An 18,202-nucleotide genomic window follows, 5' to 3' on the forward strand; every position below is an offset into this window, starting at 1 on the left:
ATAGATAAGAAATGTACACTTTTATCAAACTTTTAATTACGCTCATATTCTAAACCGAGAATAAATATATTGATATTTTTATTCAAAGCGGGTGTTCTACAGTTATCTCTCACTATATCAATTGCATTAACTTGAATCACCGTTAAAAGCTGGTCAAGTCCGAGCTTCAGTTCGACTTGTTTTTCAGTGAGCCGAGGTTCTATGAGACGAGGTTATCTGCCTGGGTCTGTTTACACAACTGCAGCTGATTGGAAGCGCGGAGCGAATAGAGGTGTTGGTCCGGTGTTCAGTTGAAAGTGAATCTACTTGGGGAGAGGATGCTGGATGTAGTGGCTCTACTGCTTATAGCCCTGGCAGTGGGCTTCTGGTTCGTGCGGACGCGATATAGCTACTGGACCCGGCGGGGCATTGGTTGTGAGCCGGCCCGGTTTCCCGTGGGCAATATGGAGGGATTCCGGCAAAACAAGCATTTCATCGACATAGTAACGCCAATCTATGAGAAGTTCAAGGGCAATGGAGCACCCTTCGCCGGATTCTTTATGATGCTGAGACCTGTGGTCTTGGTCACAGATCTGGAACTGGCCAAACAGATCCTCATTCAGGATTTCGCCAACTTTGAGGATCGTGGAATGTATCACAATGAGCGGGATGATCCCCTAACTGGCCATCTATTCCGCATCGACGGGCCCAAGTGGCGACCATTGCGCCAGAAAATGTCGCCCACCTTCACCTCAGCCAAGATGAAGTACATGTTTCCGACGGTCTGCGAGGTGGGCGAGGAACTTACTCAAGTTTGCGGCGAGTTGGCGGATAATGCCATGTGCGGAATCCTTGCGATCGGTGATCTGATGGCTCGCTACACTTCGGATGTTATAGGACGTTGTGCCTTTGGTGTGGAATGCAATGGCCTCCGGAATCCCGAGGCGGAGTTCGCCATAATGGGCAGGAGAGCCTTTTCAGAGCGTCGCCACTGCAAGCTAGTCGATGGATTTATAGAGAGTTTTCCCGAGGTGGCCAGGCTTTTGCGCATGCGTCAAATCCATCAGGACATTACTGATTTCTATGTGGGCATCGTTCGGGAAACTGTGAAGCAGAGGGAGGAGCAGGGCATTGTGAGGAGCGACTTCATGAACCTGCTGATCGAAATGAAGCAGCGCGGTGAGCTCACCATAGAGGAAATGGCCGCCCAGGCATTTATATTCTTTGTGGCGGGATTCGATACTTCCGCATCCACGTTAGGATTCGCTCTGTACGAGTTGGCCAAGCAGCCGGCACTGCAGGCAAAGCTACGCGAGGAAATCGACCAGGCTCTAAAGTTACATCAGGGTGAATTCACATATGATTCCATGCAGGAGCTGCGCTACATGGAACTGGTCATTGCAGGTGAGCCCGACTCAAAATATTGCAAAGATGATTACATTAAGACCATATCTTTCAGAAACCCTTCGAAAGTATCCCATACTACCGCAGCTCACTCGCATCTCCAGGCATCTGTACGCAGCCAAGGGCGATCGTCATTTCTACATCGAGCCGGGTCAAATGGTACTGATTCCGGTCTACGGCATCCATCATGATCCCGCCCTATACCCCGAGCCACATAAGTTCATCCCGGAGCGCTTTCTGTCCGATCAGCTGGCCCAGCGACCCACCGCCGCATGGCTGCCCTTCGGCGATGGACCGCGAAACTGCATTGGAATGAGGTTTGGCAAAATGCAGACGACCATTGGCCTGGTCAGTCTGCTCCGAAACTTTCACTTCAGCGTCTGTCCGCGAACTGAACCAAAAATTGAGTTTCTCAAGTCCAACATTCTGCTGTGCCCGGCCAACGGAATTTACTTAAAAGTCCAACAGCTTAGCCAAGTGAGCAGATAGTGTAGTGCTGCTTATCAAATCGCTGTCTGGATTGTATTCTAATGTACATTTTACAATGCTGTTATACAAATACACAATCAAATGTTTTTTATCAATCAAATAAGTAGGTACAGGAAAAATGCTGTACATCTAATCAAACTTCTTGAGCTTAATTTGTTTGATTAAATATTTGTGTCGTCACTGATTATCTTAGCATTTCACCAGTGCCAGGAATTTTAAATAATGAAATCTCTTTTCCAAGTTTCATGCTTTGTTTGTACTTTTGCGTTGGGAAGCACAGTTATATTTAATACGCTAAAAATGCAATACACAATGCTGGAATTCGCTTTGTTTATATTTTGTCGATTGCGTAATCGCTAGATTGTTTATATGGAGAGAATGTATATACACAACCATTGTAGCATAGTATATGATTCCCTAATCATTATTTATCACATTGAGAACAAACCTTAAGAGAACTGGAACGGTGAGTTTTGTATGAAAATGAGAGACTGGCGAAAAGAGCGCATGGAAGACCTTATTTTCATATGAGTTTGCTTTGTGGCATCCCATTTTATGGTCAGTTTGTATTGGACTCTGGTTGCGAAATGTTGTTACTGGCTCTGATCGTTGTGATTCTATCTTTGCTCGTCTTCGCGGCCCGACGACGTCATGGATACTGGCAGAGAAGGGGCATACCGCACGACGAGGCACACCCTCTATTCGGAAACATCAAGGACTGGCCCAATAAACGCCACATTGCCAAGATCTTTCGGGACTATTACTTCAAGTACAAGAACTCCGATTACCCATTCGCTGGATTTTTCTTCTTTTTCACCCGCACCGCTGTGGTCACCGACTTGGAATTAGTCAAGAGTGTCCTGATCAAGGACTTCAATCACTTTGAGAATCGGGGAGTCTTCTACAACGAGATCGATGATCCGCTGTCGGCCACCTTGTTCAGCATCGAGGGTCAGAAGTGGCGTCATCTGAGGCACAAGCTGACACCCACTTTTACGTCCGGCAAAATGAAGAACATGTTCCCGATCGTTGTGAAAGTTGGAGAAGAAATGCATAAAGTGTTCAGTAGTAAAACCACTGCGGATCGAGGTCAGGTTTTGGAGGTTGTGGATCTGGTGGCACGGTACACCGCCGATGTGATCGGCAACTGCGCATTCGGTCTCAATTGCAACAGCTTGTACGATCCAAAGGCTGAATTTGTGGAAATTGGCAAACGGGCGATCACCGAGCATCGTTACGGGAACATGCTGGATATATTCCTCTTTGGGTTTCCCAAGTTATCGCGCCGCTTACGCTTGAAACTAAACATCCAGGAGGCAGAGGACTTTTACACCAAGATCGTGAGGGAAACCATTGACTACCGTCTGCGGACGAAGGAAAAGCGAAATGATTTTATGGACAGTCTGATAGAGATGTATAAGAATGAGCAGTCGGGAAATTCGGAGGATGGGCTGACCTTTAACGAGCTTCTCGCTCAGGCTTTCATATTCTTTGTGGCTGGATTCGAGACGAGCTCCACGACCATGGGATTCGCTCTGTATGAGCTGGCCAGAAACCAAGATGTACAGGATAAGCTCAGGGAGGAGATCAACAATGTGTTCGGCAAACACAACAAAGAGTTCACCTACGAGGGAATCAAGGAGATGAAATACCTGGAGCAGGTTGTGATGGGTAAGTTTCTTTAATGTTTCATTTGAGAAATTCATTGTATTATTATTTTTAGAAACCCTGCGAAAGTACCCAGTACTGGCTCATCTGACAAGAATGACTGACACCGACTTTTCGCCTGGAGATCCAAAATACTTCATTGCCAAGGGAACCATTGTTGTGATCCCAGCTTTGGGCATTCACTATGATCCGGACATATATCCGGAACCGGAGATATTCAAGCCAGAACGCTTTACAGACGAGGAAATCGCTGCCAGACCCTCGTGCACTTGGCTTCCATTTGGAGAAGGACCTCGGAATTGCATTGGTCTTCGATTTGGAATGATGCAAACCTGTGTGGGCTTGGCCTACTTGATCAGGGGCTATAAATTCAGTGTTTCCCCCGAAACTCAAATACCCATGAAGATTGTCGTTAAGAACATTCTGATATCGGCCGAGAATGGTATCCACCTTAATGTGGAGAAGCTTGCCAAATAAGTTTTTAACTAATACATTATGTATACATATCATTATATATAGTAGAATCTTATATGAAGTAACGAAAACAATTGTGTTCTTTATTTTGCTTGATTCATTTACATGATCGATAAGATTAGGCTGTGCTCAGTGAATATGAATTTTAGCCCTCTTTAACTAACCTTTTTAATGTGTTATGTGTTAGGCAATGTTTTGATTTGCTGGCAAACATCACATAATGAGGCATACACACCGAGAGCAATAATATTCGCTTTATCTTTTGTCTGGGTGTGAGTACTTGTGCTGAGATTAGAAGAGAACGTTAGCGTATAAAGGTCGTATCATTCCGGTTGGGAACTCATTGTGGAGCGGACTGAGACCGAGATATGTCGCTGTTACTAACGCTGATCGCAATTCTAGTGTCACTGCTTTTGTTCGTGGCCCGCCGACGTCATGGATACTGGCAGAGGAGGGGTATTCCGCACGATGTGCCCCATCCAATATACGGGAACATGAAGGACTGGCCCAAGAAGCGACACATCGCGATGATCTTCCGGGACTACTATTTGAAGTACAAATCTTCCGATTATCCGTTTGCCGGGTTCTACTTCTTTTTCACCCGGTCTGCTGTCATCACCGACTTGGAATTGGTCAAGAGGGTGCTGATCAAGGACTTCAATAACTTCGAGAATCGTGGCATTTTCTACAACGAGATCGATGATCCGCTGTCGGCCACCTTGTTCAGCATCGAGGGTCAGAAGTGGCGTCATCTGAGGCACAAGCTAACACCCACTTTTACGTCCGGCAAAATGAAGAACATGTTTCCGATTGTTGTGAAAGTTGGGGAGGAAATGGAAAAGGTTTTCAGTGCCAAAACCGCCACAGGTCAAGGTCAAGTTCTGGAAATTGTGGATCTGGTGGCTCGTTATACGGCTGACGTGATCGGTAATTGTGCCTTCGGTCTAAATTGCAATAGTTTGCAAAATCCGAAAGCAGAGTTTGTGGCAATTGGAAAAAGGGCGATCATAGAACGTCGTTATGGAGGACTATTGGATTTCCTAATTTTCGGATTTCCCAAGCTTTCTCGCCGCTTGCGGCTTAAACTAAACGTGCAGGATGTTGAGGACTTTTACACAGGCATCGTTAGGAATACAATCGACTACCGATTGAGGACCAACGAAAAGCGTAACGACTTCATGGACAGCTTAATCGAAATGTACGAGAAGGAGCAGGCTGGAAACACTGAGGATGGACTGTCCTTCAACGAGATCTTGGCACAGGCCTTTATTTTCTTTTTGGCTGGCTTCGAGACCAGCTCTACGACCATGGGATTCGCCCTGTACGAGCTGGCCCGCAATCAGGATATTCAGGATCAACTTCGAGAGGAGATCAACAGTGTTCTGGGCAAGCACAACAACGAGTTTACCTACGAGGGCATCAAGGAGATGAAGTATCTGGAGCAAGTTGTCATGGGTGAGTAAAATCACAAGAGGTTACACAACTTTACCTAAATATTTTCCCATTTTATGCAACAGAAACCCTTCGCAAGTATCCAGTTCTGGCGCATCTAACGCGAATGACCCAGACTGATTTTTCGCCGGAAGATCCAAAATACTTCATTGCCAAGGGAACCATTGTTGTGATCCCAGCTCTTGGCATTCACTATGATCCGGAAATCTATCCCGAACCGGAGGTGTTCAAGCCGGAGCGATTTACGGATGAGGCGATCGCCGCGAGACCCTCGTGCACCTGGCTTCCGTTTGGAGAAGGTCCCCGGAATTGCATCGGTCTTCGGTTTGGACTGATGCAGGCCTGTGTTGGATTGGCCTATCTAATCCGGGGCTATAAGTTCAGTGTGTCCGCAGAAACACAAATTCCCATGAAGATTGTCGTGAAAAGCATTCTTCTGTCTGCTGAGAATGGCATTCACCTTAAAGTTGAGAAGCTTTCCAAATGAGATTATAAACTAAATTTTTATGAGCTTTAATGCTTTAATATTAAATTTTTATTCGGTCATTTATTCACGGCTATATAAAACTACGATATTTTTTAATTATATCTCTTTTAAAGCTCATAAACATAAGAGAGTACTGCGTTAAAATTTTGCATTTACTTGTTCTGAGTTTTAGTTAGTTGCGGAACGTAAATGTTTGTATTTGTGGTAATACCCTCAATAATATTTTGTTGAGCTTTTTTGCTATAAACAGACCTATCTGGAAGTGAACAGTTACCTTTTCTTGGTTACAATTAAAAAAAGAGGAGCAGGCGATAGCTAGATGGAAAGCTCTTCTTCATAAAAGCAACGCTTGGAATTGGTTTCTCAGATCAGTCTGCTCAAAATGGCGATCCTGCTCGGTCTGGTGGTCGGTGTCCTTACGCTAGCCGCTTGGTGGGTGCTCCAAAACTACACTTACTGGAAACGGCGAGGAATTCCCCATGATCCACCCAATATTCCGCTCGGCAATACCAGCGAACTTTTGGAGAACGATGCCGCTGGCCAGCATCCTCAAGCGAACCTATCTGAAATTCAGCAAACAAACCGACGGACCCTTTGTGGGCTTCTACCTCTATGCTATGAAGTACATCGTCATCACGGACGTGGATTTTCTAAAAACCGTGCTGATTCGCGATTTCGACAAGTTTCACGATCGCGGAGTGTATCATAACGAAAAGGATGATCCGCTGACCAATAGCCTGGCAACCATCGAGGGTCAAAAGTGGAAAAATCTGCGACAGAAGCTGACCCCAACCTTTACGTCTGTCAAAATGAAGAGCATGTTTTCCACGGTCTTAAACGTGGGCGATGAGATGATTCGCGTGGTCGATGAGAAGCTCTCCAGTTCTTCGCAGACCCTGGAAGTCACTGACCTCGTGTCCCGCTTCACATCCGACGTAATTGGCATCTGTGTTTTTGGGCTGGAATGCAATAGTCTGCGGGATCCTAAGGCGGAGTTCGTCCAAATGGGCTAAATTGGCCGTAAAACTAGGATTCCAGTTCTTCCCTCGGTTCAGAAGTTCTACATGAAAATCGTCCAAGACACCATAGATTACAGGGTAAAGAGCTCGGAATGATTTCATGGACACGTTGATTGAGATGAAACTGCAGTACGATAATGGCGACAAGGAGAATGGACTTGCCTTCAATGAGGTCGCTGCCCAGGCGTTCGTATTTCTCCTGGCTGGTTTTGAGGCGGAATCCACAACCATGGGATTCACACTTTATGAGCTGGCCTGCAATCCTGATGTTCAGGACAAGTTGAGGGCTGAAATCGATAGTGTGCTGGAAAGGCACAATGGTAAACTAGAATATGATTCCATGCAGGAGTTGACTTACACGGAAAAGGTGATCAATGGTAAGTACATTCACCCATTGTATATTATAGTCTAGTTTTTCATACTAAACCGTATATGATATCTGCCTAGAATCGCTAAGGAAACATCCTGTGGTAGCCCACTTGGCTCGCATTGCCACCAAGCCGTACCAGCACAGTAATCCCAAGTATTACATCGAGGCCGGCACTGGAGTGCTCGTGTCCATTCTGGGCATCCATCATGATCCCGAGTTCTATCCGGAGCCGGAAAAGTTCATCCCAGAACGATTCGATGAAGAGCAGGTAAAGAAGCGTCCCAACTGCGCTTTCCTACCCTTCGGAGCTGGTCCCCGAAATTGCATTGGACTCCGATTCGGACGGATGCAGGTCGTCATTGGATTGGCCCTGCTAATACATAATTTTAGGGTCGAATTACATCCCAAGACGCCAGTGCCGATGAAATACACAATCAAGAATCTTCTGCTGGGCTCCGAGGGCGGAATCCATCTCAATGTCGCCAAGGTAGTGAGAGACTAAAGTGTTATTTATTTATTTATTTTCGTTGTTTGTTACTTTGAGTATTTGATTTTTAAAATGTTTTTGTAATGATTTTAAAATATCCGTAACCAAGCTTCTTAAAAATTTTGTGTTAATAGATTTTTTCTGCCAAGAAACGCCGAAAGTATCTTTTATGCAAAAGAGTCTTGTAATAGGTGTTCTTATTCAATAATAAGAAGCCTTTATAAGGCAATACATTACCAAGAAAATAAAAAATAATTTTTTAAAACCATAAAATATTTAAGATGAAATCCAACTTACAGTAGTTAGTTAGCCACAAGCATGCTACTGCGATTAGTCACTAATGAGTTGATTTAAGTGTACAAAAACATACTTATAGATATAGAGCAACATTCTTACTGGAATTCCACATAAAATATGGACTAATAGATTAAAAATCGAAATTTCAAACGCGCTCAACTTTCAAGAAGATGCCAGTCTCACTTGATATTAAGAAGGTTTTTTTGCTGTATACAATTGGTATTGTTGTTTGGTCGCAAACAGAGAACTTGAACTTATTGATTAGGAAAGCCAATCCAATCCTGGCCTGCATTTGACCAAACCGCATGCCGATGCAGTTCCTGGGACCATCCCCGAATGGAAGCCACTCCACGGAGTCGCGCTCCTTCACTCGTTCGGGCGAGAAGTTGTCAGGGTTAAAGGTGTTTGGATTGGCATACAGTTTCTCATCGCGGTGCATGGCTCCACAAGGGATCAAAACGGGCATTCCCTTCTTGATGACGTATTTGGGATGTCCAGGAACCTCATAGTCCTCCAGGCACTCACGATTTAAGACCGGAAGAACGGTGTACAAACGAAGGGTTTCTAAAGAAAAATGAAAGTAAGAGAGCTCTTCAAAAAACGCACAAATTACATACCTGATATAACCTGGTCTAGATAGACCATATCCTTCATACTTTCGTAAGTTATCTCTCCGTTGCACTTTCCTATAACCTCCTGACACTCCTCCCTTACCCGGTCCTGAATGTCCTGATGCTGGGCCAGTTCATACAGGGCGAATCCCATGGTGGTCGACGAGGTTTCGAAGCCAGCTCCGAAGAACACGAACGCCTGGGCGGCCATTTCCTCGATCGTAAGGTTAACACTTTCCCCAGACTCGGACTTTGTCAGTGGACTGTTCTTTAAATCGATGAGCTGATCCATAAAGTCGTTGCGACGGATGTTGTTCTCCTCCCTAAATGCGACTGTTTCCCTGACGATCCGGAGGAAGAAGTGTTCGGCTTCCTCCAGTGTTATTTTCATGTGCAGTCTGCGTGCCAGATTTTGGAAGCTATTGATGAACGCGATCCCGATCGGTCCGTGTCGTTGTTCGAAGATGGCTCGACGACCCATTACCCTGAACTCGGCCTCTGGATCCTTAAGACTACTGCACTCAATGCCAAAGGCACATGTGCCGATTACGTCGGTGGTGAATCTGGCCAGGATATCCTTAACCTCGACAATGGGAGACTTCTCCATCGCTTGGCCAAAGACTTCGATGAACTCATGACCCACCTTTACCACGGTGGGAAACATATACTTCATTTTACCCGACGTAAACGTAGAGGATAGCTTGCTCCTCATAGACTTCCACTTTTGGCCATCTAGCAGAAACAGCTGACCAGACAGGGGATCGTCCTCCGTGTTGTGGTAGAAACCACGATCGGTGAACTTATTGAACTCCTTGATCAGGATGAGCTTTGCCAGCGAAATATCCAGCACGAGAATTCCGGGTCGTTGGAACCAATAGAAGCCTGCGAAGGGCCCAGTACCACGGAACTTATTGTAGTAATCCATCCAGATGTCACTAAATGATCGACTCGTCTGCACTCCCGTCAGGCTGCCCATCAGGATGTGGGATTCCTCGCAAGGAATACCCAGATTCTGCCAGTAGTGAAGGGCACGACGCCATTTCAGTAATAGATATCCCACTAGCACCACCACAATCGCCAGTAGAACAATCTAAACACCCATTACATCAGCTTGGGTGCGGTGATTTAGTGATATATGTAGTTATGCCGCCGAAAAATATATCGCAAATGTAGTCCAGTTGAGCTTCATAAACCTACTGCAATCAAAAAGCTCGCACAGCTAGCCAAAAAGCGAGAGAAATTAGAATAAATTGAGAGAATATTAGTTTGTGTATTTGTATTCAAAACAAACAATTTTGTTTTGTTGATATTGCTTGACTCTTTATTTGCTAATTTTCCAACTGAGAATTTCTCTTTTAAAGAGTATATATTTAAGATTCATCTGCCTAACGGGTAAATACCTTACCTACCTCAACTTATTTCTAAATTGGGTATGATTTCGGTTGATTGGAAATGATGGGAAAAGGTTTTTGAAATTTGCTAAAATATTAACATAAATAAAGTAAAAATGTTCCATTTTAAAATAAATATTTAAACAGAATCTAACACCGACAGTTTATAATAGTTGGTTGCCAGAAACTTACATTAAACTGAATGAAACTATTACTGGCAAACAAGAAGTGAGCTAGTAACAATGACATGCTTTTTTATTTAGTTCTTACTATGATAACATACGAATATTTACTTTTTACCATGAACTTTGCCACTCTAATAAATAGAGGAGCACGTATTAAAATTAAAATTAGTAAAATTAGTACGAGTAGTACGAAAACATACAAGCCTACCAGCGTTATTAACTCCTTCAGCTTCAAAGTACAGCATACATAGGTGTATGAAAACGACAACAGTCGGTGTGCACAGATTGAAGGGGAGAATCTTTAGGATAACCTGCTCCATGTCGGCGGGAAAGAAAAACTTGCCTCTGGGGATAGATTTTCTCCTATATGCCCACCAGCTGCAATGCAGCTGGTTTGGTTAAAAACTATAGCTACTAAGTACTCTTACCTAAGAGCATACATTGATGTAGCTTAATAAAAAAAAACCCAAGTTTACAAAACGCGACATTGAATGGACTTTCGTACTCTTTATCAACGCTGGAAAGAGAGTCAGATGACTGATGAAAGTCAGGTATAAAGGGCCGATGTCGCCGCTCGGATTTTCAGTTGTTCCGAAATGGCTGTTCTGATCGTATTGCTGATCGGTGTAATCACCTTCGTGGCGTGGTATGTGCACCAGCGCTTTAACTATTGGAAGCGTCGCGGCATTCCCCACGATGAGCCCAAAATTCCGTTCGGTAATACCAGCGAGCTAATGAAAACCGTTCAGTTGTCGGATATTTTCAAGAGAACCTACAACAAGTACAAGAAAAGGACGGACGGGCCATTTGTGGGTTTTTATATGTACTTCAAGCAGATGGTGGTTGTAACCGATATTGATTTCGTTAAGACCATACTGATTCGCGAGTTTGATAAGTTCCACGATCGCGGCCTATTCCATAACGAACGTGATGATCCACTGTCCGCCCATCTAGTGAATATCGAAGGTCAGAAGTGGTAAACCCTGCGCCAGAAACTTACGCCCACGTTTACCTCTGGCAAGATGAAGAGCATGTTTCCCACTATTCTGACCGTGGCAGATGATCTGATTCGGGTTTTTGGACAAACAGCTAGTGCTGATGGCGATTCCATAGAGATCACAAATGTGGTGGCCCGTTTCACCGCCGATGTCATCGGGAGTTGCGCCTTCGGCTTGGATTGCCATAGCTTGTCGGATCCCAAGACGGAGTTTGTCCAAATGGGAACAGCCGCCATCACCGAGCGGCGCTATGGCAAGTCCATGGATCTACTTCTGTTCGGAGCCCCCAAGCTGGCCGCCAAGCTGCGCATGAAGGCGACTGTCCAGAAGGTCGAGGACTTTTACATGAACATCATCCGGGACACTGTTGATTATCGCGTGAAGAACAATGTGAAGAGAAACGATTTCGTGGATATGTTGATTGAAATGAAATTGAAATACGATAATGGGGATAAGGCAAATGGGCTGACCTTTAATGAAATCGCTGCCCAGGCGTTCATATTCTTCTTGGCTGGGTTCGAGACCAGTTCGACCACAATGGGATTTGCTCTTTATGAGCTGGCCTGCCACCAGGATATTCAGGATTAACTTAGAACCGAAATTGATACAATCCTGAAAAAACATAATGGGAAACTGGATTACGACAGCATGCGAGAGATGACTTATTTGGAAAAGGTCATCGATGGTAAGTTTCCCACATTATTTGGTGTTTCCTATTATAGTCCACTCCCGCTGCGATTCGTCTCTACGTGGTTTGCCTGTCATTACCCCAGCTTATATCTTCTACAAATTACTTACATTCTCTTACAGAGACCATGAGGAAACGTCCTGTCGTCGGTCATTTACTCCGCGTTGCAACTCAAAACTACCAACATACCAATCCAAAATATAACATTGAAAAAGGAACTGGAGTGGTCATACCCACACTGGCTATACAACACGATCCAGAGTTTTATCCAGAGCCCGAGAAGTTTATTCCAGAGCGTTTTGATGAGGATCAGGTGCAACAGCGTCCTCCCTGCACTTTCCTGCCCTTTGGTGATGGTCCTAGGAACTGCATCGGTCTTCGATTCGGACGGATGCAGGTCATCATTGGCATGGCCTTGTTAATCCACAACTTCAAGTTTGAGTTTCATCCCACCAAAACTGTCGTTCCTTTAGAATATAGGACCGATGATATTCTACTGAGCGCCAAGGGCGGAATTCACCTGAAAGTCAGTAGAGTGTGAAAGCTATAAAGATAATTCATGAATTATTCGGTTAAAGCTTTGTTCTTGCGACGTAAATGCTAATACTAATACTTGATTGAATTGAATACTTTTAAATTAAATTAAAGCGTTAAGATAGTTTTTCACATGCACTAAATTATACCTTTTGTGCAAACGTTTTTTAATTGGTGAATTAGTTTGTATATTTTGATGTAGCTTAGTTTAAGGTTTCAAAAGAAAGGTTTTGAATCGTAACAATGACATATTTATTAAATAAATTTACATCTAAAATGAGCAAGGTCTTGTGTACTGGATTTATAGCTAAATTTGGAGAACTTTTAATTACACGGGTAAAACGAAATAGATTAAACTTGGAGAGCTTTATGTACTGTAATTGCTAAGCAACATGCATTAGACGTTTTCCAAAAGCTTTCCCATGAAATCTAAGGTTTTTTTTTTTTAATTTTTAACAAATAGAGAAAAAAACTTTCGCTTAATATAGTAACTTAAGCTTGTTCAACTTGTGTTGATTACAGTTGCATTCTACGTCGAAGGTAAAACAAAATAACCCGTCAAAAAAACCTTTTGAGAAAGTTGGTTTCCAATATTTCATCATACTTAAGTGTTAAGTGCTGGATTTATTTTAGATTTGGCTTGTCACTTAAGAATGTAAGCAATTGTTGATAATAAGTTAATTATCTTGATTTACGCAATAATCCAACCAGAATAGAAATACCTATAATTCTGTTAGCATAGCCTACTTTTGGGCATCTTTTTTTTTCTGAACAGTCGTATCTGGTTTGGATAGACCCCCAACCAGTTGTGAGATGGAATACAATTAGGTATCAGCATGAGTTGCCAATAGATGTTCGGTTGCGTAATAAGTTAAGTCCAAGCAAGCTATATTCGATATGTGTTATAAACTGTTTATTAAAAAGGCATTACACTCGCTCAGCCTTAAGATAAATTCCAGAATCACTAGAAATGAGGAACATTTCTTTGTTGTATGTCATGGGAATGGTTGTCTTCTCGCAAACTGAGAACTTAAAGTCCTTAATCAGGAGAGCCAATCCAATCCTGGCCTGCATTTGACCAAACCGCATGCCGATGCAGTTCCTGGGACCATCCCCGAATGGAAGCCACTCCACGGAGTCGCGATCCTTCACTCGTTCGGGCGAGAAGTTGTCAGGGTTAAAGGTGTTTGGATTGGCATACAGTTTCTCATCGCGGTGCATTGCTCCACAAGGGATCAAAACGGGCATTCCCTTTTTGATTACGTATTTAGGATGTCCAGGAACCTCATAGTCCTCCAGGCACTGGCGGTTCAAGACCGGGAGAACGGTGTACAAACGAAGTGTTTCTATAAAAGACCAAAAGTTAGAAAGGGCGGAGAAAACGAACACATTACATACCCGATATAACCTGGTCTAAATAGATCAAATCCTTCATACTTTCGTAGTTCAACTCCCCGTTGCACTTTGCAATAACCTCCTGGCACTCCTCCCTCACCCGGTCCTGAATGTCCTGATTCTGGGCCAGTTCATAGAGGGCGAATCCCATGGTGGTCGACGAGGTTTCGAAACCAGCCGCAAAGAATACAAAAGCCTGCGCTGCGATCTCCTCAATGGTTAGGTTAACACTCTCCCCGGATTGTGACACCACCAGTGGCTTGTTTTTCAAATCGATCAACTGATCCATGAAATCGTTGCGGCGAATATTGTTTTGCTCTCTGAAGGCCACTGTTTCCCTAACGATGCGCATGAAGAACCTTTCGATGGGCTCCGCTGTCATTTTCATGTGGAGGCGACGTGCCAGATTGGGAAAGCTATTGACGAATCCGATTCCTATAGACCCCAGGCGCTGCTCCGTTAGGGAGCGTCAACCCATCTCGCGGAACTCTGCATCCGGATCCTTTAGGCTGCTGCACTCGATGCCGAATGCACAGGTGCCAATAACATCAGTGGTGAATCGCGCCAAAAGCTCCCTCACTTCGACAACAGGTGACTTCGTCACACTTTGACCGAAAACATCGGTGAATTCATTGGCCACCTTGACCACAGTGGGAAACATATACTTCATTTTGCCGGACGTAAACGTGGAGGAGAGCTTGTTCCTCATAGCCTTCCACTTTTGGCCATCAAGCAAGAACAACTGGCCGGACAACGGATCATCGTCGGGATTGTGAAAGAAGCCGCGATCCGTGAACTTGTTGAACTCCTTGATCAAGATTTGCTTCGCCAGCGATGTTTCAAGGACTAAAACAGCCGGTCGCCGGAACCAATAGAAGCCTGCAAAGGGTCCGGTGCCACGGAACTTTTTGTAATAGCTCGTCCAAATTTCGTTAAAGGATCGTGCGGTCCGTACGCCCTTCATGCTTCCCATCAGCATGTGGGGCTCCTCGCAGGGAATACCCAAATCTTGCCAGTGCCTCATCGTGCTTCGCCATTTCATCAGCAGGTAACCAACTAACGCCAGCAGCGCCGTCAGTAGGACAGTTCCAACCGACATGATTAACTGGGTAAGGTGTGTTCTCTCTCTCCGGCGCTTATCGTTTTGCACCTCAGCGGTTAAACGTTTGATATGTACTGCGATTGCAAAAGCTTTTCTGCGCTTTTAAATAGACCAGCTCAAAAATCAGCGGTCATTGTGACCAAGAGCAGTCGCAATCGCAAACTTATCACTGGTATTTGTGTGAATTCTGACTAGATTAATCGTGTATTCACAAGCTGATAAATTAGAGGCTACTTAAGTAACGATGGGTAAATACCCCGTTTACCACATCTCGTATACATAATTTTGTTTATAATAAGATATTTATTGAATTCAAACATTCTACCTTATACCTAACACCTTTTATAATATCTAATAAAATGAGAGCACTCAAATTATCAATAATAAACAAAGATGGATCAATGGTCATGAGGACCTACCCCAACATGATTCTATGAGACTTAGGTTGAATAAATTACCATCTATTTAGCAGTTATTTAGTTAGAAGCTTTGGCGTTTTAATTTATTAGACGACCTCCACCTTCAGATAGATTCCGTCTTTCACACCCAGGACGAAAGAGTTGGGATCATAGACCAAAGGATTGGGCGTCTTCGAGCACGTGGAGAATCTGAAGTTCCTGATGAGCAGAGCGAGTCCAATGCGAGCCTGCATCTGACCGAATCTCAGGCCAATGCAGTTCCGAGGACCATCTCCAAAGGGCAGCCAGGCAACCGAAGGACGACCAGTCGATTCTTCGGGGGAGAATCGCTCGGGTCGGAACTCGAAGGGTTCGGGATAAATGCTGGGATCGTGGTGAATGGCGGATGAGGGTATGATGACCGATTGACCAGCCTCGATGACGAATTTTGGCTGACCGGGAACTACGTAACGCTTGGCGGCCATTCGATCCAGATTGGGCACAATGGTGTACAGTCGCAGAGTTTCTGTAAGGATATTATGGAAGTCAGTGGGATTTAGTTATTTATAAATATTCGTTTACGTACCACTTATAACCTGATTAAGGTACTTAAGATCCTTAGTGCACTCGTAGGTAAAGTTCTGGTCATGTTGCTCCATGACCTCCTCCACCTCAGCCCGAACCTTATCTTGAATGTGCGGATTCTTTGCCAGTTCGTATAGGGCAAATCCCATGGTGGAGGAGGATGTCTCAAAGCCAGCAATGAAGAACACAAAGGCTTGTGCCAGGACCTCCTCCATGGTTAATCCTTTGACCACATCGCCATTCTCTAGAGTCATTTCCTTCTGATTTTTCATTTCAATCAGCATGTCCATGAAATCGTTGCGTTTGATGTGCTCTTTTTCCCGCACCGCCACTGTTTCTGTGACAATTCTATGATAGAATTCCTGAATATGCGGCGCAGTTCGAACCATACCCAATTTTCTGGCCAATTTGGGATAGCTGCGCATGAAGCCATTCAATAGAGTGCCATGTCTCCTGTCAATCAAAGATCTCTTTCCAAAGTGCAGAAACTCGGCCTTTTCATCGCGCAGACTGTTGCACTGGATGCCAAAGGCGCAGGTTCCGATCACATCCACCGTAAACCTGGCCACCAGATCACGTATCTCCAGAACGGAGTTTTTCGGCACTTTCTCGTGCATCACGGTCATAAATTCATTGGCCACGGACACTACGGTCGGATACATTATCTTCATTTTACCGGATGTAAAGGTCGAGGATAATTTGTTCCTTAGCAAACGCCACTGGGCACCGTCCAGATTGAAGAGATGGGCTGAAATGGGATCATCTTTTTCATTGTAGAATATACCCTTGTTCGAGAAATTCGAGAAGTCCTTAATCAGTATTTGCTTGACCAGCTCAAGATCTATCACAAATGCAGCGGGATTCTGGAAAAAGAACAATCCGACAAACGGTGCCTTGCTGTCCCTGAATTTGTTATAGTGATTTTGGAAAATCTCATGGATGTTTTTCGTCTTTTGTAATTCCTCCATGTTTCCCCTGATGGGATGCGGTGCTACAAAGGGAATCCCACGACGCTTGAAAAATGTTAGCTTGCGATGGAGATAGTAGGTGAAGATCGCCAGTAGGGCGACCGCCACTTGGAAAAGCATGTAAGTTAACGCCATGCTGAGGCGGGTGATCTTCGAATACGACTGGTCTGGGAAACGATAGACAAACTGCTTTTAAACGCTGAAACTTACTTACTTGGCATGACGATGCATTTTCAGTTTCTCTAGAAAGGGAGAGTTAATTTCAGGTTTTGTTTACTTTTATACCAACCACTGTGAGACGGCAAGAATCGTACGGCATGATCAGTCTAAATAGATAACGACACAAGTCAAAGTCGACATGATCATTATTTTGTTGGGAAACTGAGCAAAAAGGTGTTTATTTAGTTCGACATTTATTATCCCTTATATACCGGTGAAGCACAATGAATAAGTACTGTACAGTGACGCACAATGACTTATCACAACGTCTAGTGCTGAAGGTATTCCCTTATCAATAAACGTTTGCAAGTCTGCTTACTCGCGGTTGCTTTCTGCGATCTTTATATTCAAGACAATTGACCAGACAGTTCATTTCTTTTGATTTCTCATTGATAATGCTACTAACCTATCACAACAAAATAAAAAATACTACTACTAATACTAATATACAATAATAACTATGACTCAATATGTCATATATGATACAATCTTAAAGCTAATTCTTTAATTCTTTATTTCCTATTAGTGAATTTTTGTAGATCACAATACTACTACCTAAAGTAAAAGTAAAGTAAAGGCTAAAATTAAATGGAATCCTCTAAGTATAGTAAGCTACGTTATGCAGTTTATACTGTACTTCGACGAGCCCTCGGTAATTAATCTCTGCCCCCTTGCGTCAAACTAGTGGCTACTTCATCAGTTGGCGTTCGTGTTCTATCCACAGCGTAACATGATATGGGCAATACTTTTCCTGATATTTGACGGATCTGGCAACGACAATGTTTACCTTTTCAGTCATATTTGTTTGACATTTGATTAGATTTCAAGTGCGGATATCGGCAACAACAACAAGTAATTAAAACTGGCAGCTTTTCGATTTTTTGTTTATTTTGGCTTTATTTCAGCTTTGTGGCTGAGCTTTTCTTTTGTTCATTTGTTTTTTTTTTTATTTCCGTGCCATTTAAACGTTAATTGGGCGTAAAATGTATCAATGAAAAGTAC

General features: G+C 43.8%; 9 protein-coding genes across 9 annotated transcripts; 6 read left to right on the plus strand and 3 right to left on the minus strand.

Moving 5' to 3' along the window:
- The first annotated feature begins 147 nt into the window (after positions 1–147).
- On the plus strand, positions 148–2,116 carry LOC6609221 (cytochrome P450 6a22). Its single transcript, XM_002033876.2, has 2 exons — positions 148–1,383; positions 1,439–2,116. Exons 1-2 carry the CDS (start codon positions 318–320, stop codon positions 1,870–1,872), a joined length of 1,500 nt encoding a protein of 499 aa, XP_002033912.1. The 5' UTR covers positions 148–317; the 3' UTR covers positions 1,873–2,116.
- Positions 2,117–2,431: 315 nt separating this feature from the next.
- On the plus strand, positions 2,432–4,085 carry LOC6609222 (probable cytochrome P450 6a17). Its single transcript, XM_002033877.2, has 2 exons — positions 2,432–3,543; positions 3,596–4,085. The coding sequence occupies exons 1-2, from the start codon at positions 2,460–2,462 to the stop codon at positions 4,015–4,017; spliced, it is 1,506 nt and encodes a 501-aa protein (XP_002033913.1). The 5' UTR covers positions 2,432–2,459; the 3' UTR covers positions 4,018–4,085.
- Positions 4,086–4,338: 253 nt separating this feature from the next.
- Positions 4,339–7,878, plus strand: LOC6609223 (probable cytochrome P450 6a23). Its single transcript, XM_002033878.2, is given in 6 exon segments — positions 4,339–5,469; positions 5,532–5,950; positions 6,297–6,476; positions 6,478–7,058; positions 7,060–7,349; positions 7,420–7,878. Coding segments are annotated over 6 exon segments (2,982 nt in total). The 5' UTR covers positions 4,339–4,382; the 3' UTR covers positions 7,845–7,878.
- A 370-nt stretch (positions 7,879–8,248) lies between these two features.
- Positions 8,249–9,940, minus strand: LOC6609226 (cytochrome P450 6a9). Its single transcript, XM_032714388.1, has 2 exons — positions 8,744–9,940; positions 8,249–8,690 (listed from the first exon to the last, which is right to left on the minus strand). Exons 1-2 carry the CDS (start codon positions 9,711–9,713, stop codon positions 8,272–8,274), a joined length of 1,389 nt encoding a protein of 462 aa, XP_032570279.1. The 5' UTR covers positions 9,714–9,940; the 3' UTR covers positions 8,249–8,271.
- Positions 9,941–10,885: 945 nt separating this feature from the next.
- Positions 10,886–11,451, plus strand: LOC116800313 (probable cytochrome P450 6a20). The gene has a single exon (XM_032714390.1). It carries the CDS (start codon positions 10,910–10,912, stop codon positions 11,291–11,293), a length of 384 nt encoding a protein of 127 aa, XP_032570281.1. The 5' UTR covers positions 10,886–10,909; the 3' UTR covers positions 11,294–11,451.
- Positions 11,336–11,917, plus strand: LOC116800691 (probable cytochrome P450 6a20). Its single transcript, XM_032717078.1, has one exon. The coding sequence runs from the start codon at positions 11,336–11,338 to the stop codon at positions 11,897–11,899; it is 564 nt and encodes a 187-aa protein (XP_032572969.1). The 3' UTR covers positions 11,900–11,917.
- Positions 11,549–12,814, plus strand: LOC116800312 (probable cytochrome P450 6a20). Its single transcript, XM_032714389.1, has 2 exons — positions 11,549–11,996; positions 12,122–12,814. The coding sequence occupies exons 1-2, from the start codon at positions 11,960–11,962 to the stop codon at positions 12,538–12,540; spliced, it is 456 nt and encodes a 151-aa protein (XP_032570280.1). The 5' UTR covers positions 11,549–11,959; the 3' UTR covers positions 12,541–12,814.
- Positions 12,815–13,424: 610 nt separating this feature from the next.
- LOC6609227 (probable cytochrome P450 6a21) lies at positions 13,425–15,115 on the minus strand. The gene is given in 2 exon segments (XM_002033882.2): positions 13,425–13,879; positions 13,932–15,115. Coding segments are annotated over 2 exon segments (1,515 nt in total). The 5' UTR covers positions 15,028–15,115; the 3' UTR covers positions 13,425–13,460.
- A 355-nt stretch (positions 15,116–15,470) lies between these two features.
- On the minus strand, positions 15,471–17,156 carry LOC6609229 (cytochrome P450 6a8). The gene is made up of 2 exons (XM_032714387.1): positions 16,015–17,156; positions 15,471–15,954 (listed from the first exon to the last, which is right to left on the minus strand). The coding sequence occupies exons 1-2, from the start codon at positions 17,114–17,116 to the stop codon at positions 15,536–15,538; spliced, it is 1,521 nt and encodes a 506-aa protein (XP_032570278.1). The 5' UTR covers positions 17,117–17,156; the 3' UTR covers positions 15,471–15,535.
- Between the last annotated feature and the right edge of the window lie 1,046 nt (positions 17,157–18,202).

Source organism: Drosophila sechellia, chromosome 2R, assembly GCF_004382195.2.
Source record: "Drosophila sechellia strain sech25 chromosome 2R, ASM438219v1, whole genome shotgun sequence".
NCBI lineage: Eukaryota > Metazoa > Arthropoda > Insecta > Diptera > Drosophilidae > Drosophila > Drosophila sechellia.

Bases quoted from the DNA above. Each gene is read 5' to 3' on its own strand.
- LOC116800312 (XM_032714389.1), top strand. From the start codon at position 11,960: ATGCGAGAGATGACTTATTTGGAAAAGGTCATCGATG. The intron at 11,997-12,121 runs GTAAGTTTCCCA...ATTCTCTTACAG, and splicing joins TTTGGAAAAGGTCATCGATG to AGACCATGAGGAAACGTCCT.
- LOC6609222 (XM_002033877.2), top strand. From the start codon at position 2,460: ATGTTGTTACTGGCTCTGATCGTTGTGATTCTATCTTTGCTCGTCTTC. The intron at 3,544-3,595 runs GTAAGTTTCTTT...TATTATTTTTAG, and splicing joins CCTGGAGCAGGTTGTGATGG to AAACCCTGCGAAAGTACCCA.
- LOC6609229 (XM_032714387.1), bottom strand. From the start codon at position 17,116: ATGGCGTTAACTTACATGCTTTTCCAAGTGGCGGTCGCCCTACTGGCG. The intron at 15,955-16,014 runs GTACGTAAACGA...ATATCCTTACAG, and splicing joins CCTTAATCAGGTTATAAGTG to AAACTCTGCGACTGTACACC.
- LOC6609221 (XM_002033876.2), top strand. From the start codon at position 318: ATGCTGGATGTAGTGGCTCTACTGCTTATAGCCCTGGCAGTGGGCTTC. The intron at 1,384-1,438 runs GTGAGCCCGACT...CATATCTTTCAG, and splicing joins CATGGAACTGGTCATTGCAG to AAACCCTTCGAAAGTATCCC.
- LOC116800313 (XM_032714390.1), top strand. From the start codon at position 10,910: ATGGCTGTTCTGATCGTATTGCTGATCGGTGTAATCACCTTCGTGGCG.
- LOC6609226 (XM_032714388.1), bottom strand. From the start codon at position 9,713: ATGGGCAGCCTGACGGGAGTGCAGACGAGTCGATCATTTAGTGACATC. The intron at 8,691-8,743 runs GTATGTAATTTG...ATTTTTCTTTAG, and splicing joins TCTAGACCAGGTTATATCAG to AAACCCTTCGTTTGTACACC.
- LOC116800691 (XM_032717078.1), top strand. From the start codon at position 11,336: ATGAAGAGCATGTTTCCCACTATTCTGACCGTGGCAGATGATCTGATT.